General features: G+C 43.3%; 3 protein-coding genes across 3 annotated transcripts; 2 read left to right on the forward strand and 1 right to left on the reverse strand.

Annotated features, from left to right (window-relative positions):
• Window positions 1-4916: 4916 nt before the first annotated feature.
• Window positions 4917-5858, forward strand: LOC119714015 (olfactory receptor 6E1-like). The gene has a single exon (XM_038168576.1). The coding sequence runs from the start codon at window positions 4917-4919 to the stop codon at window positions 5856-5858; it is 942 nt and encodes a 313-aa protein (XP_038024504.1).
• Window positions 5859-7825: 1967 nt separating this feature from the next.
• LOC139999682 (epimerase family protein SDR39U1-like) lies at window positions 7826-10716 on the forward strand (the record flags this gene model as incomplete). The annotated part of the gene is made up of 5 exons (XM_072028865.1): window positions 7826-7936; window positions 8265-8347; window positions 9025-9146; window positions 9742-9885; window positions 10084-10716. Coding segments are annotated over 5 exons (876 nt in total), but the record flags the coding sequence as incomplete, so codon positions are not given.
• Window positions 10717-13468: 2752 nt separating this feature from the next.
• Window positions 13469-14440, reverse strand: LOC101789937 (olfactory receptor 4N5). Its single transcript, XM_005031452.5, has one exon. The coding sequence runs from the start codon at window positions 14438-14440 to the stop codon at window positions 13469-13471; it is 972 nt and encodes a 323-aa protein (XP_005031509.5).
• Between the last annotated feature and the right edge of the window lie 1546 nt (window positions 14441-15986).

The raw sequence follows: 15986 nt of genomic DNA on the forward strand, positions 1-15986 counted from the left end.
CAAAGATTCTTTTGGGTCCCTTCCAATTCAGGATGTTCTGTGAGTATATGATCTTCATGGACATCCTTCAGCTGCCTTCATACGACTTCCATTGATGTATTTTAATTGTTAGTGGTCACTTGCAACCTGTTGCACTACACTGTCAATTTGAATGGCTGATCATTCTCCACATTCCTCCTTAACTGAATGATGACATATCAGTCTGCACTCAGACCCACCATCATGTAAACCAAGCTAAACTTCTGTTCACAAGAGACACAGCATTTCATCTACAACATGATATATTTTGGAGCAGAGATCAGTCCATGTATGCATCAGTCAGCTTGTGTTGAAAATAAATAAATCAATATGTATATGTACACACACTAAGGAATTATTGACCACTGTCATTGGCGTGTTTAGACGACAGATAAATTAGACCTGTTTTAAACTTCAAAACAAAGCATAACTTGGTTCATGTTCATTAATAAAACAGAGAGACAATGGTAAATTTTTAATCATTCTCATTCAATATCACCATATATGAAGGCCTTAACAAAGTTATTCTATACCTGTTAGAGTATGACACAACCAAAGCTGCTCCCTGGAATTGAGGAAAGTTACTGCTGCTCAGATGACACTGATAATAATTTTCCTCAGCCCTTCCATCAACCGTATGTGGAGAAATTCCTGGAATAAGCTTTCAAGGGGACATTTTTTCCTCAATAGACAGACTCCTGATGTAATCTACACATTTTTTAAAAGGAAGGTAGGAAGAAATCCATGGATTGATCATGTTATTGATCCAAAGACATTTGATACGTTTTTCTTCCTGAATAGACTTTTAGGTGTACTCCTTATCACTCTTTCCCAAGGATATTTCTGCTTTTTATTTATTGTTTTTTTCCTGGGTATTTGGCTAGGATAGAGTTAATTTTCCTCCTAGTGGCTGGTAAGGTGCTGTGTTTTGGACTTAGGATGAGAATAATGTTGATAATACACTGATGGTTTAATTGTTGCAGAACGATGTTTTGTAGACATTCGTAGTAGTAGTGCTATTATCACTATTATTTTCCTTTCTTTTCTGTCCTAATAAACTATCTCACACAACACACGACACACAACTCAACACACAAGCATTCATTTTAATTTATTTTTTTTAATTCTCTCCCCCATCCCATGGGGCGTGGTGCTGTGTGGTGCTTAGCTTCTAGCTGGGTTAAACCACAACCAACCTTTTGGTGCTTCACTGTCCTTCTTCACTGTCCAGAAGGTGCCATGGTCCTTCTGCATGACTTGTGTGGCAAAGTGCTTAATGACAACTAGTTTCAGCCACAACGAATAATTATCTTTTACAGCTAAAGGAGGAAACGGCCTGTAGTATCCTTACTGCATAAAAGTGTAAGGCCTATGCTGCTTCCTACTGACATCTCTCCAAGTTTGAGAGAGAAATGCTACTGTGACTCTGACCTGAAAGGAACCTTGTAAAAATGCATTTAGGCATTATGGTACCCAGAACTGCAGCATGCAAAAGTGTCATTGCCTGAAACTAAAGTTCACAATGCTAAGATATGTCTGCCCCCTGTTTTGATAATAAACCGCATACATTCCCAATGAATGGTATATATGTAAACTGAAAAGCTAAGGTCAAATGAAGCACAATGCAGGTAATGGAAATCCTACACAAATTTGTATTTAATTCAGATGTTGACAGAATTCCAGATCCCTCCTTCTGTATTTTTTTGATATGCAGTGCTATGAGAAGGCCTGTTAAATCTACTACTTCCATTTTAATGTGTTCACCTGGGGAGCACAAGACAACTAATCCCATTCTTGTTTCATTGCGGTCATTTGGGAACTCTTCTCTAGTATGTTCATAGGCAGGTCTACTGTGTACAGTTAGCTGAAATCGTTAAGTTGTTCTGTCCAACTCTTCCTTTTGTTCCAAGGAATAAAGACATTATCCACTATTCTTACTATACACATTAATGATGCTTAAAGAGAGACTCCATCTCTTGCCTTCCTCTATACCATACCACCTTGATTCCACCTATTCATTCATCCACCTAGTAAGTCTGATGCTTCAGTTTCTGTTGTATACTCTATTATATTATAAACCACAAGGAAATCATTCCAGTGATCTTATTTCAAAGCCACCAGACAGCCATGCTAGCAGTCGAAATACTTACATCATGGTGTCATGGATGCATCCATCCCTCCTAAATTTCCTTAAAATACTTAAATATAGGCAGAAGAGATGAGGATGCAATTCATCTCTCCCTGAACACCAAAAACACATTAGATAAACCTTTCCTAAGACATTAATTCATAATCTCAACTCCTATATAGTCTGCTTTAGCCATCTCCATCAGGACAGGCATGGTAAACAACATTAGATGTGAAGACTTTCTACTTGCATGATGTTTCTCCCTATCATCACGTACACCCATCATCACAAATGTTAGTCTAGCTAAACATGACAGACAATGAGATGAGGTTCAACAGGTGTAAGTGCCAAGTGCTGCACTTTGGTCACAACAACCCTATGCAAAGCTACAGGCCTGGAGCAGAATGGCTGGAAAGCTGTGCAGAGGAAAAGGATCTGGGTGTGCTGGTCAATGCTCGCCTGAACTTGAGCTGCCATTGTGCCCACGCATCCTGGCATCCTGGCTTGTGTCATGAATCACCCCAGCCAGCAGGACCAGGGAGGTGATCATCGCCCTGTACTCTGCTGTGGTGAGGCCACACCTTGAGTACTGTACTCAGTGCACAGATGCCTGTGCACAGTGCACAGTGAAAGAACAAGAGTCACGGCTGAAACAAGGAAACCTCCACTGGACAGAAGGAAATTACACCTCACAATGAAAATGGTGAAGCATGGGCAGTGCCCAGAGAAGCTGGGAGATCCCCATACTTGAAGATATCCAAGCTTATGTAGATAAAGTCGTGACCAACCTTGTCCATCTTGGAAGTTAGCTTGCTTTTAGCAGGAGACTGGACCTCCAGGGGTGCTTTCCAACCTCATTTTCTCCATGGTATGACTATGTTCTTGCTGCTCTTTAAACTCTCAGAAGTGTTTTCCCAGAAGGTATTTGGCAGATTTCGATACCAAATTGGTCCCTGAGGTTTGACTCAGTGAGGAAGTACAACAGTGTAAAATACTGACCGCATTATAAGAAGGAGCTCAGAAGTGGAAATTTCTTTGCTGGAAGTCAGCCTACATAGAGGAGAAACATCAGAATTAGACTTCTTTTTGAAGCATCCTGGCTTGCTGTGGATATATTGGTAACTCTTTGGAGCACTTCTTAGAGACTGGGTGTGATTGTTTTGGAGATAGGGAAAGAAGAAATGGATAAGGGCTTGGAAAACTGACTGGCTCATTTTTAAAACTCAAGTAAAAGCTTTAAGACTGAGGGAGACTCTGGTTTTAAGGGAGCAAGCTCAGCTTCCAGATAATGTCTGTCCATCTGTGGTATTAAAAAAGGATGTCCTATACTTTATGTGATAATGTGGGGGAAGAGGGTGTTCTATTTGCATGTGTGTTTTTTTTTTTTAATTTTGTCTGTGTGTGTGTTTTGTGGTTTTTTTTTTTTTGTTTGTTTGTTTGGAGAAACAGCCATGAGATGCAGCTAACAAATGTCCATGTTTTGCTGACACCAAGTGCACCAAAGGAGAAAGAACTGATGGGAGTAGTGTGATCAGGATAGTCATAGTGTTCTCACTCAGATTTACCATTTTCTTGAATATTTTGTAAGTTGCACTTGAAAAGAGAAAATCAGATGGCAAGTTTGGTATGGGCTATGTGTTGTCTAAGATGTGCTTGCCTTCCCCAGAAACTCATGTTGGTACTCCTTTTAATCATTCAGAAATAGCTGAAGTGAGTCTGAAATGAGTGTGAAACCAGATTCAAAGACACAAGATAAAATCTGGGAGATCTGAGTGCAAAACTAGCTCCACATCTCTTTTTAGGGCTAACAGGTTTGGTATCTGGGAGAGAAGGGAGGGAGACTGCAGCTGAAATGCCATAAATAGTATCTGGTAAGCCTGCAAGAAAACAGCGTGGTTGAGTTGAAGGGCATCGTCCAAGGTTTTGAGGCTCCCCTTCACTTCCACAGAGTAATGGTAACCACAGTGGTGACTGCTCCAGTAATATAGTACAGTAGTGCATTAGACACATTGCATTGGACAAAGTACCTGTCTGAGTTTAGGGCAGGATGGTGTAGTGTGGCAGGATACTTGGAGACAGGTGCCACAAAGAAGAAACCATCAGCATCAGAGTTGATCCACTGGAGCTATAGTGCTGAGGTTAAATGAAAAGTAAACAGAATTTCTTCCCGTACTTTCCCCCTTCTCCCTCTTTTACTTTTGCTTAGTGTGGTATCCATCCATTCCTTGGTGCATTTTCCCTTTGCTTGGTGGTAACCAGCTCTACAAACCTGTCTTTGGAGCACTGCTCCCATCTATCCAGCCTTTTCTTTGTAAAGTCTCTTTCCCTCTCTCTTTGTCGTTTTAGCTCCTTTAAACTGCAGCAAGTTCATTTTCTGCAATACTACTTTATCCATCACTATCCATTGTGTCTAATCTACTTCAGTCTCTGTCTATTGTTGATGGGCGATGAACACTGTCATTCAGACATTCATAGTCCCAGGGTCGAAAACAGTTCCTGCACATGTAGCCCTCTCAGCTGTCCTGAGAGGGGACCCCTATGTGTTGCCTGAACTGGAATGAGGACTAGGCATTACAAATGGTGCTTGAGACCCCATTTACCTGGAAAAGATTGTTTAAATGTAGTTACTGCGGCTGCTCCAGTCTCTCTCAGGGGGTTACTTACTGGTATCTCCCTTTTATGTTAACAAAACCATATTGACTTGTGTCCTGTTGTTTTCCACTAGTTCTCAAAACAGGTCTTTTCTTGTTCCGCTAGCAATGAAGATTCAATGAACCACACAACAGTAGTGGAATTTGTCCTCTTGGGGCTGACCAACAGCCGCCATTTGGAGATCATCCTCTTTCTGATTCTGGTGATTGCCTACTTCTTGATCCTGTTTGGAAACATTACTGTCATCAGCATCACTCTAGTGGACCATTTTCTTCAGACTCCAATGTACTTCTTCCTCAGGAATTTTGCCATTTTGGAAATAACATTCACCTCCACATTCATTCCTAGCACCCTCTACAGCCTTCTGACAGAGAGGAAAATAATTTCCCTGCCTGGCTGTTTTCTTCAGATGCTGCTTTTCTTTTGCTTGGGTACCTGCACTTTTTTCCACGTGGCGGCAATGTCCTTTGATCGGTATGTTGCCATCTGCCGCCCCTTGCACTACACGACTATTATGAACAACAGATTTTGCTTCCAACTGGTCCTGGCTTGCTGGGCAGTGAGTTTTCTCCTGATGTCTCCTCCCATCATTATGATTGCCCAGTTGCCTTTCTGTGGTCCCAATGTCCTGAACCACTTTTACTGTGATACTTCACAGTTGTTGCAGCTGTCCTGCACAGACACGTGGTTCATTGAAGGACTGATGTTTATCCTATTAATTATCATTGTGCCAGGTACCTTAACAATAACTGTCATTTCATATGGTTGCATTATTATCACCATCCTACATATGCCATCTTCCTCAGGAAGGAAGAAAACATTTTCCACTTGCTCAGCTCACCTTGTGGTGGTGACTGTATTTTACAGCACGTCTATTTATAGGTATAACCGCACAGCGCAACGGGGTGGGCAGGGCTCTGACAAAGTTCTTTCTTTCTTCTTCTCCGTGGTGACTCAGATGCTTAACCCATACATCTATTCACTCAGGAACAATCAAGTCAAACGAGCGTTGAAGGAGAGCATGTCAAAGGCATTTTCTAGCTCCCGGAGGCACCCATGAGAGCTGGAGTAGACCTTCCAAGTGACTGAATTGTTGCCCAGATGCATCAGCATTGTGCAAATGAATGAATGACTCTGAATTCAAATGGTTTATGCTTTATAAATGTTACATAGTACCTTTTTCTATCAGAAGCCCAGACATTCCAACACAGGCAGGGTCGTCTAGTCCACCAGTACCTGCACTTGGGTTTGCCTGTGCGTTCTTTCCACTCGGTTCTGGTGGGCTAACAACCTTGGCTAACAACCAAATTCGCTCCCAGCTGCCCAGTGTAGGGCAGAAGAATTTCTTCCTTATATCTAATCTAAACCTAGCCTCTTTTGCTTTAAAGCCACTCCCCCGTGTTTTTTTGTCTGCACTCGCTGATAAAGAGAACATAACAATGTGTAACAACCACTGTGATGTAACATATAGACAAGTTAACACCATGTGTTGTTTGTATGTTTGAGGGTTGTTGTTTTTTTGTTTGTTTGTTTGTTTTTGATGTTGTTGTTGTTGTTTTGTTTTTGGTGGTGGAGGTGGGGATGGTGCTTTTTTGTTTGTTTATTTGTTTTTTTGAGATATTTTTCCTGTTTGGTTCTTTAAATACAGCTAGGTGAGAAGGTAGATTTATGTTTGCCCTAACAAGAGCTGAATCCTTTTGGACTGGTAACATCACAAATTTCTCCTGTAAAGCTTGTTTACTGTCTTTACATTTCTTAGCCAGTGGATTTGGTTATCTTTACTGACTTAGATATCTCTTCTTTTTCTTTGTATATTTCTTCTATGGATAAGGATAAAGGGATGGCCAACAGGGTAGACATCCTACTGGGGGTCTGTTATAGACCAACAAGAGCCAAACAAGGATGAAGAGATAGATGAGGTGTTCTATGAGCAGCTGGCGGATGTTGTGCAATCACCAGCACTTCTTCTCATGGGAGAATTTAACTCCACATACATATGCTGGAAATACAATACAGCCCTGAGGAAGCAGTCTAGAAGATTCCTGGAGTGCGTGGAAGATAGCTTCCTGACTCAGGTGGCTAGTGAGCCTAACAGAGAGGTTTCCCAGCTAGACCTACTGTTCACAAACATAGAAGGACTTCTGTAGTCAGACCACTTATCCTCGGGGTATTAAGCCTCCTGACCTGGAAGTCTGGGACAAGGAGTAGAAGAACCCCCACACACAGTACAGTTGGAAACAGTTACAGAATCACACAGAATCACAGAATTGTAGGAGTTGGAAGGGACCTCAAGAAATCATTGGCTCTGTTATTTGGTATCAAAGAATAACATAATCACAGAATTTCTAGGTTGGAAAAGACCTCAAGATCATTGAGTCCAACCTCTGACCTAACATTAACAATTCCTCCACTAAACCATATCACTAAACTCTACATCTAAATGTCTTTTAAAGACCTCCAGGGATGGTGACTCCACCACTTCCCTGGGCAGCCCATTCCAGTGCCTAACAACCCTTTCGGTAAATAAGTTTTTCCTGCTACCCAACCTAAACCTCCCCTGGTGCAACTTTAGACCGTTCCCGCTCGTCCTGTCACCAGGCATGTGGGAGAATAGACCAATCCCCACCTCGCTACAGCCTCCTTTAATGTACCTATAGAGAGCAATAAGGTTGCCCCTGAGCCTCCTCTTATCCAGGCTGAACAAGTCTACCTCACTCAGCCGCTCCTCATAAGACTTGCCCTCCAGACCCCTCACCAGCTTCAATGCCTTTTTCTGGACATGCTCGAGCACCTCAATGTCCTGTGTGATTCAGCATAATGTGGGTAGCAGTTGGGATCCAGGCACCCTGAGGGGTAGGATGCAGTGTGTGGAGCCAGGGTATGGGGAGTGGTGGAGGTCTGCAGTGGGAGGGCTGGGGAGAGGGTGGTCAGGGCCCCGTGGTGTACCCTAGGAGGATGGCCATGGTAACAGGAACTCCTGCGTTAGCTTTGCAAGCTGCATCTGGTCTCTAATATCCTGTCTTTTTCACAGGTGGTGGGACTGGATTTGTGGGCAGAGCCCTGACCCATTTGCTTCAGAGCCATGGTCATGAGGTGACCCATGTCTCTCGACAAGGGGGCAAGAATCGCATCATCTGGGTATGAAATAAGAGTGATTACAGAAGGGAGACCATGTCAAGGCTGAGGAACTAGCCTACCTGGCATGGCATGCAGGGAATTTGCAGTGGGGAAACTGTTTCCCACTGATGTACCCTGCATCTCTTAGGTGCTGTACTGGTTGTGGTCAGTTGGGGTGGGTACTGCTGCAGCTCCAAGGAGCAAAATGTTCTCCATTCATGCTTGTGCGACAGGCAGTGTTTTACAAAGGTCAGGAAGTAACTGGCTGGATGTCTTGGGAGCTTGGTTGTTGGGAAGGCTTGAGAAGAGGGAAGGCTGGGTGTGTGATGTCTCTGTTACCCCTGCCTAGGAAGAGTTGTCCCGCCTTGGACTGCCCCAGTGCGATGCAGTGGTGAATTTGGCTGGTGAGAATGTCCTCAACCCTTTCCGCAGGTAATGAAGTGTTGTAACTCAGTGTTCCATAGTGTTGTGGGGACAAGGTGAAGGCAAGACAACCCAATGTTGTCAGAAAATGTGGAGTGGGTCTGGCAAGGGAGTAGGGTGTCCAGAAAGGACAACCTGGGTTCCCTGGCTGTTGACATCTGGGTCTTCAGATATCCAAAACATTTCTGTAGGCCTGTTAAGTCCCCAGAGAATTTTAAAAGATGCATTTCCTTCTGGACTGACAGGTGGAGGCCAGGCAAAGTAGTTGCATGTGTCCAAAAAGGCACCAGATGCCTATGCTTAGATAATACTTAATAACATGCTTAGATAAAGTCAGAACCAAAATGGACTGCAGAAGTTGTTCTTGTATTGCTGAGGGTGTTTTTGGAAATGCCTCTTCCAGGTGCTTGAGGAGAATTCACACAGCTTTGGTGCCCACATTTTCTGATGTGTTTGCCCTAAGGGCATCCAAAACCTATAGCCTTTTTTTGGGAAATGGTGAGCCGTGTTCTCCCACAGTTACCATATATTTAGGTAGCAACATTCTATGTCCTCCTTCTACTCTGGGGTGGGGGGAATTTATGTGACATCTCCTGTGCTTGTGAGGTGACCGTGGGGGCTCCCCATGGGGCTATTGTTTCCTGGGATATCCTGGTGGGAAGTATGAGTGGCTCTCCTTTTTCCAGATGGGGTGATGCTTTCTGCAAGGAAGTTATCAGCAGCCGAGTTGAAACCACCAAGACCTTGGCCAAAGCCATTGCTGATGCTGACCAGCCACCCAATGCTTGGGTCGTCGTCACCGGCGTAGGTATTGGTTGGGCCCAGCGTGCCTCATGCTGATGAGGAGAGGTGTACCTCCAGACAGAAGCATGCTTCTGGGGAAAATATGTCTTGCCTTGAAATGCCACCTTTATTGCCATCAGTATCGCTGCGACTAGGCAAGGCTTGGTCAGCTTTTTTTTGTACTGGAGTGGAACTTGGGTTCTCATGCTTTCACTTGGTAGCATTAGGACAGGACCTAATGCTTTTCCCTGTGAAAGCCTTAAGGCATCTGTAGAACCAAGTTGTCTAAGCAAGGATTCAGCTGAATCCCCCCATACATCTCCAGTTTTGCATTTCTGCTTCCTACGGGGTTTGAAGCTGCTGCAGGTTAGCATTTATGACAGACAGGAAGCTCCTTTCTATGCAGCCAGCTCAGTGCCTTGTTTGCTGGTGCATTTGATTCATGGCATTGCCATCTCAGCTGGAATACCAGCACATGCTGTTGAACCTGCAGAGTGCACTTGTAGTTCAAAACCTAGTGCTGTTCATATGAGGATGTCCCTGGAGACAGGTTTGGGGAGAAGAGGGCCAGCTGATGTTGGGATTCAACCCCAACCCACTTTTTGCTGTTATACCCACAGGCTATTACCGCCCTAGCCCCACAGCTGAGTATACTGAGGATAGCCCTGGAGGGAATTTTGACTTCTTCTCACGCCTGGTGAGCTCCTGGGAAGCTGCAGCTGTCATCCCTGATGGTCCAACTCGTGGTGTTCTGGTGAGATCTGGTAAGACAGGACATCATGCGTGTCTGGAGTGGCTCTGTTTTGGAGCTGGGGCAGTAGGGGAAGGGGTGGGAGAAGTGCATCAGATTATGTATCTTGTCTTTTTGGGGTGCGGTCCCAGGTCCATCCCTCTAAGGATTGTCTTCTGGCTGTAGGTCTGGGGCTGGAGAGGGTCCCTGTCTCACTCTGTTCTTTCCACAGGTGTAGTTCTGGGCCGAGGTGGTGGCGCAATCTCTCAGATGCTCTGGCCATTCTGGCTAGGACTGGGAGGCCCCATAGGGTCTGGGCACCAGCCATTCCCGTGGATCCACATTCAGGACCTGGCTGGGATCATATGTCATGCCCTGGAGAATGAGTGCCTGCAAGGGGTCTTTAATGGTGTCTCCCCATCTTCTCCTGAAACCTCCAACAGCACCTTCACTCAGGAGTTTGCTGCAGCCCTGGGACGCCCAGCCCTACTGCCAGTGCCTGCCTGGGCTGTGCGAGCTGTCTTTGGGGTCGAGCGGGCTGTTATGTTGTTGGAGGGCCAGAAAGTGGTACCAAAGCGCACCCTGGAGAGCGGCTACCATTTCATCTTTCCTGACCTTTCTGCAGCTTTGAAGGACATTGTGGCTTGAGCATTCCTTGTTCAGGCTGTTTAGGGCCTTGTTTTTGTGGTTCCCTGGCTCATATACCTTCCCTTGGGTGAAAGAGGGTGTCTTTTCCTGTTCTGTCTTCTTTTGTGCATCTCCAGTTTAGGAGACATCCTTCCTATTTCCAACTGCAATCTCCACATCACCTGCTTTTGGTGAAGGGCACGGACCTCTTTAAGGATTGTGACCACTGAATCTGCCATCTCTTTTCCACAGCATGTATGAGAGCTGCTCACAGAGCACCTTGGGGGAAGGATGTCTCTGCCCCCTGCAAAAGAGGTATGGTAGCAGGGAAGATTTTCAGGTGTTGTAATTCTTCTCTATGTTACTGGAAGTCCCTCTTCCTGTTTTTCCCAATGTCTTTCACCATGTGATCACAAGAGACTTAGTTACGCTCTTCTGTTTTGCTTGTCTCAATCTGATAGGAAATTCTAATTAATTAATTGTATGCTTGTAATTGTGTATTTGTATGTGTTTATATATAAAAAGTCAATAGCAGTAGTCAGTAATAAAGCAGTAAGCATATATACTAATATTACAGTTTATTACAAACGATGCTAGTGAAATAGCAAACATTCTCATTATTGATTACCTATAGGCACATACATACATTCAAAACATAACCAGTACCACTAGCTAACAAATCAATCCCCAAAGTGGGGATCAAGCTGTCTTCAAAGTGGTCTAACTAGGAAGACCACCCTCAGAAAGGGGTTAGTAAAGAAAGCTGACTTTAGAAAAGTCAATTTTCAACTTGACAGTTTTATTTTGCCAAATGATATGCAGAAGATAGTTAAATGAGGGGATAAACAGCAACAACAAAGTAAATCCTACTTCACAGGCAACTATATTTGGTTATTTAGAGTGTGCTACAGATGGTGTTACATAAGGACTGAGGACACTGTGACCTGTACAAGCACACGGAGGAGAAGAAAATGGTCAGGTAGTTCACCAAGGGAACATCACACTTGACTAAGCCAATAGCCTTCTACGATGGAATGACTAGCTGGGTGGATGAGTGGAGAGCAGTGGATGATGTCTACCTTGATATCAGTAAGGCTTTTGACTCTCTCCCATAACGTACTTGTAGGCAAGCTCAGGAAGTATGGGGTGGATGAGTGGACAGTGAGGTACACTGGCTGGATGGAAGAGCTCAGAGGGTTGTGATCAGTGACACTGAGTCTAGTTGGAGGCCTGTAGCTAGTGGTGTCCTCCAGGGGTCCGTATCAAGTCCAGTCCTGTTCAATTTATTCATCAATGACCCGGTTGGTGGAATAGAGTGCACCTCAGCGAGGTGCAGCTGTTGTCAGTGAGTTTGCTGACAACACAAAGTTCAGAAGAGTGGCTGATATCCCAGAGAGCTGTGCTGCCATTCAGAGGGACCTTGGCAGGCTGGAGCCTGTCAAGGTTGAACATCATGAAGTTCAATAAGGGCAAGTTCAGGGTCCTGCACCAATGGAGGAATAACCCAAGGTGCCAGTACAGGTTGGGAGCTGACCTGCTAGAAAACAGGCCTGCGGAGAAGAATCTGGGAGTCCTGGTAGACAGCAAGTTAACTGAGCCAGCTATGTGCCCTTGTGGCCAAGAAGGCCAACGGTATCCTGGGGTGCATTAGGAAGAGTGTTGCTAGCAGGTCGAGGGAGGTGATCCTCTTCCTCTACTCAGCCCTGGTGAGGCCTCACCTGGAGTACTGCATTCAGTTATAGAAGGGGGACATAGAGCTCCTGGAGCAAGTCCAGCAGAAGGCTACAAAGATGATGAGGGGAGTGGAGTACCTCTCATTTGAGGAGAGGCTGAGAGAGCTGTGTCTCTTTAGCTTGGAGAAGACCGAGAGTGGGTCTTATTTCAATGAGTACAAATACCTGAAGGGAGGGTGTCAAGAGCATGGGGTTAGACTCTTTTCAGTGGTGCCTAGCAACAGGACAAGAGACAACGGGCACCAAGTTGAAACACAGAAATTTCCAGCTATTGAGGAACATTTTTTTTACTGTGAGGGTGACAGACCACTGGAACAGGTTGCCCAGAGAGGTTGTGGACTCTCTTTCTTTGGATATATTCAAAACCTGCCTAGATGCCATCCCATGCAATGTGCTCTAGGTGATCCTGCTTGGCAGGGCGGGCAGATGATCTCAAGAGGTCCCTTCCAACCTCAGCCATTCTGTGATTCTGTAAGGTGCAAGTGCAGTGCCTTCTTGCATATTAGTGGAGACTTTGTGGATGGAGCTATATTTAGCATATTCTGCATCTACATTGTCTATGAAGTACACACTCCAGTAAGAAAACCATGTTCTCCAAAATCCTGGTTTTTCAACAAAAGGAATTAATTTTTCTCAACCAGGAATTATTTGGCCAATTCTACTTGAGAGGCAAAACAAGAGGTAAATTACAGGGCAAGTAAGGGCCAAGACAGAAAAAACGGCACAGTTTATTTCAACTCAAAGTAGAAATTGTGTTAGTTGAATCTCTCCCTAGAAATGCCTTTTGCAGGAATCCTTAGGAATCCATAGGATTCTATGTTGCAGATGCCTATAACTGTATAGATAAACATTACAATCAATGTGTGGTGAGGTACTAGAACAGGTTGCCCTGGAAAGTTGTGGATTTCCCATCCCTGGAAGTGATCAAGGACAAGTTGGATGGGGCTTTGAGCAACTTGGTCTAGAGGGTGGCATCCCTGCCCATGGCAGAGGGTTTGAAGTTAGATCATCTTTAAGGTCTCTTCCAGTCCAAATATATGATTCTATGCCTCCCATAAGACCATAATCACATTGCCTTTGATTTTCACTTAACAATTTCAGTGGACTAGCTATGCTGGCTGAGAAGCAAAAGCTTGCCTACAAACTAGAGAAAACTTCTTAAAGATTACTGATTATATATTATGCTCTTACATAATGTACATCATGGAGTTGCTCCTAAGAGAACTTTATTAACAAACAAAACAACAACAGTTTAATTTACTTTAAAATACTTGTTTGTTTGTTCGTTTGTTTTATTTTTCCACACGTAAGAATGTATTTGCTGACCAGCTTCCACACTGAGCTTCTGATCTCCTTGTTACACAAGGTATAGATCATGGGATTAGTCAGGGGGAAGATGACTGTATGGAAAAGAGCAACAACCTTTTCCATTGGGACAGCTTGGAAGGGTAAGACATAGATATACATAGCTGGGCCACACATGACAAAAACCACAATGATGTGGGAAACACAGGTGGAGGCAATTTTGCTCTTTGCCTTGGAGGACTGTGTCCGGAGCTTCAGCAGCAGGACAGTGTAGGAGATGAGCAGAAGTGAAAAGCACATGACAATGACAACTCCATTGTTGAGAAACATCAAAAGTTCCACTATGTGAGTATCAGCACAGGCCAATTTAACCAGCTGATGGACATCACAGAAGAAGTTGTCCAGGATGTTGGGGCCACAGAAGGGGAGAGCAATGGTAAGAGCAAATAGAGTGATGCCATGGATGAAGCCCCCTGCCCATGAAGCTCCAACCAGGACATAGCATACTGCCCTGTTCACAAGCCTGGTGTAGTGAAAAGGTTTGCAAATGGCTACATAACGGTCATAGGCCATGGCCATGAGCAGGAAAGCTTCAGCTGCTCCCAGGAAGTGGAGGAAGAAAAGCTGGGCCATGCAAGCATTGTAGCAGATTGTCTTCTGGTGTGAGAAAAAGTCAGCCAACATTTTAGGTGGGGTCACGCAACAGTAACAGATGTCCAAGAATGCCAAATTGGCCAGGAAAAAATACATGGGTGTTCCCAGTTGGGACTCTCCTTGAATTGTGAGAATGATAAGCACGTTGCCTGGGAGAATTATCATATAGAACAGCAGGAAGAAGAAGAAGAGAATCATCTGGACTTTGTGGGTTTGAGAAAATCCTAACAGAACAAACTCTTTAACTACTGTGTTGTTCTCATACTCCATTTGGACTCTGTAAAACCCTGAAAAACAGTAATCAAAGAAAAATGAACAAATACCAGTGTAAATATACTAAAATATTTAATCAACTTCAGGTATACTTAGACTGCCTAATAAGCACATGCTTTGACCATTGCCTAGTTTTAAGGCACTTCTTATGGTGAAATACTTGAAAGCTAGTGATTTAGATTCCCATTAACCTGGGCATTGTACTGGAAATATAAACTGAAAACATCCACACGTCATAAGGTGTTCCACATTTTCTCTACACCCCATGAACGGGCACCAGGATTAAGTGTAAGTCATAAAGTATCAGTCCAGTCTCCTATAGTAAGCTATTTTTTGTGGTTTACAGTGTAACTGTCTATCTGAACTACTCCTGTATACATCCTTTCCAAATGACAAAAGTAGGCCCTTCCAGGGTACTATACAATTCATTCTAATGTAGACAGTCAAACAAGTCTAGATGAATTGCACTCCAATAACTCAGTAAACCTAACAATCACATCCACGGATTATGAAAGAAAGCTAAGTATAGATCACTCATATCTGAAGTGTATTACAATTGAACAATTTAAAATCACTTTACAGTCAATGATATCCATACAACCAGCCCAAGGAATAAAGAATTCCATCATAATTTTTTTCAATTCAAACACTTTTTAAAAGAATATATTTTCCTCAATTGTCTTTCAAGGGAGCTGAGATCACATACTGACTTCCATCTTTCCTCAAAGAAATCCCTCAGCAGTGTCTAATTTTCCAAAGAAATCATCAGACCATTGGAACCATGAAGAAAATTCAATTATCTAAATATCTCTCTGAAATTAATCCACCAAGAATTGACTTGAAGATAGATTTTGAAAACATATTGAGCTTTTCCATGGAATGTGTCAAGTCATTTAAATTTCCATACATTTTGAATGAAATTGTGGATTTTAACTCCTCTCTCACAAAGACAGACATTAAAAAAAAAAAAAAAAGAAAAAAAAAAAAAAGAAAAAAAGAACAGTCAACTTCAGTTAAATAGAAAGACTTGTAAAATAAGTTCTGTCATTCCTCCCAATTCCAGTTCTGTTTCTTCTGCGTCAGAAGAAAGTTACATGAAATTTTGTCTCCCTTTCTTCTCTAATAGCTTTCTTTCGTTTTGCTGCAAAGATGGTATGTTTGTATGCATGACTATGTCTGCCTGTTACTGCATTAATTACAATAAAATAATGAAATAAAGGAATATAAGGAAGGAAAAAAGAGAGAAAAATACCCTTTAAGACACTTTTTGATGTTTCTGTCAAATATCAAAATTTCTCATCATGCCTTGAAATAAACAAACCAAAACAACAACAACAACAACAACAACAACAACAACAAAACACATTATTGACATTTTGGGTTTTCTTTATTTCCTCCTTTACTACATGGACAGTTGAAAGGCTCATTGTGCTAGATGTGTGTATAAATAGGTCCATAATTGTCCACTATTTAATTTCTCAGCTACCTGCAAATCCATGCCGACAGGCATCTGGAGCTAAGTGTCTCTTTGCCTCACTTTAAA

This window comes from Anas platyrhynchos, chromosome 28 (assembly GCF_047663525.1).
Source record: "Anas platyrhynchos isolate ZD024472 breed Pekin duck chromosome 28, IASCAAS_PekinDuck_T2T, whole genome shotgun sequence".
Taxonomy (NCBI): Eukaryota; Metazoa; Chordata; class Aves; order Anseriformes; family Anatidae; genus Anas; species Anas platyrhynchos.

Coding starts and splice junctions, on each gene's coding strand:
- LOC101789937 (XM_005031452.5), bottom strand. CDS start 14,440: ATGGAGTATGAGAACAACACAGTAGTTAAAGAGTTTGTTCTGTTAGGA.
- LOC119714015 (XM_038168576.1), top strand. CDS start 4,917: ATGAACCACACAACAGTAGTGGAATTTGTCCTCTTGGGGCTGACCAAC.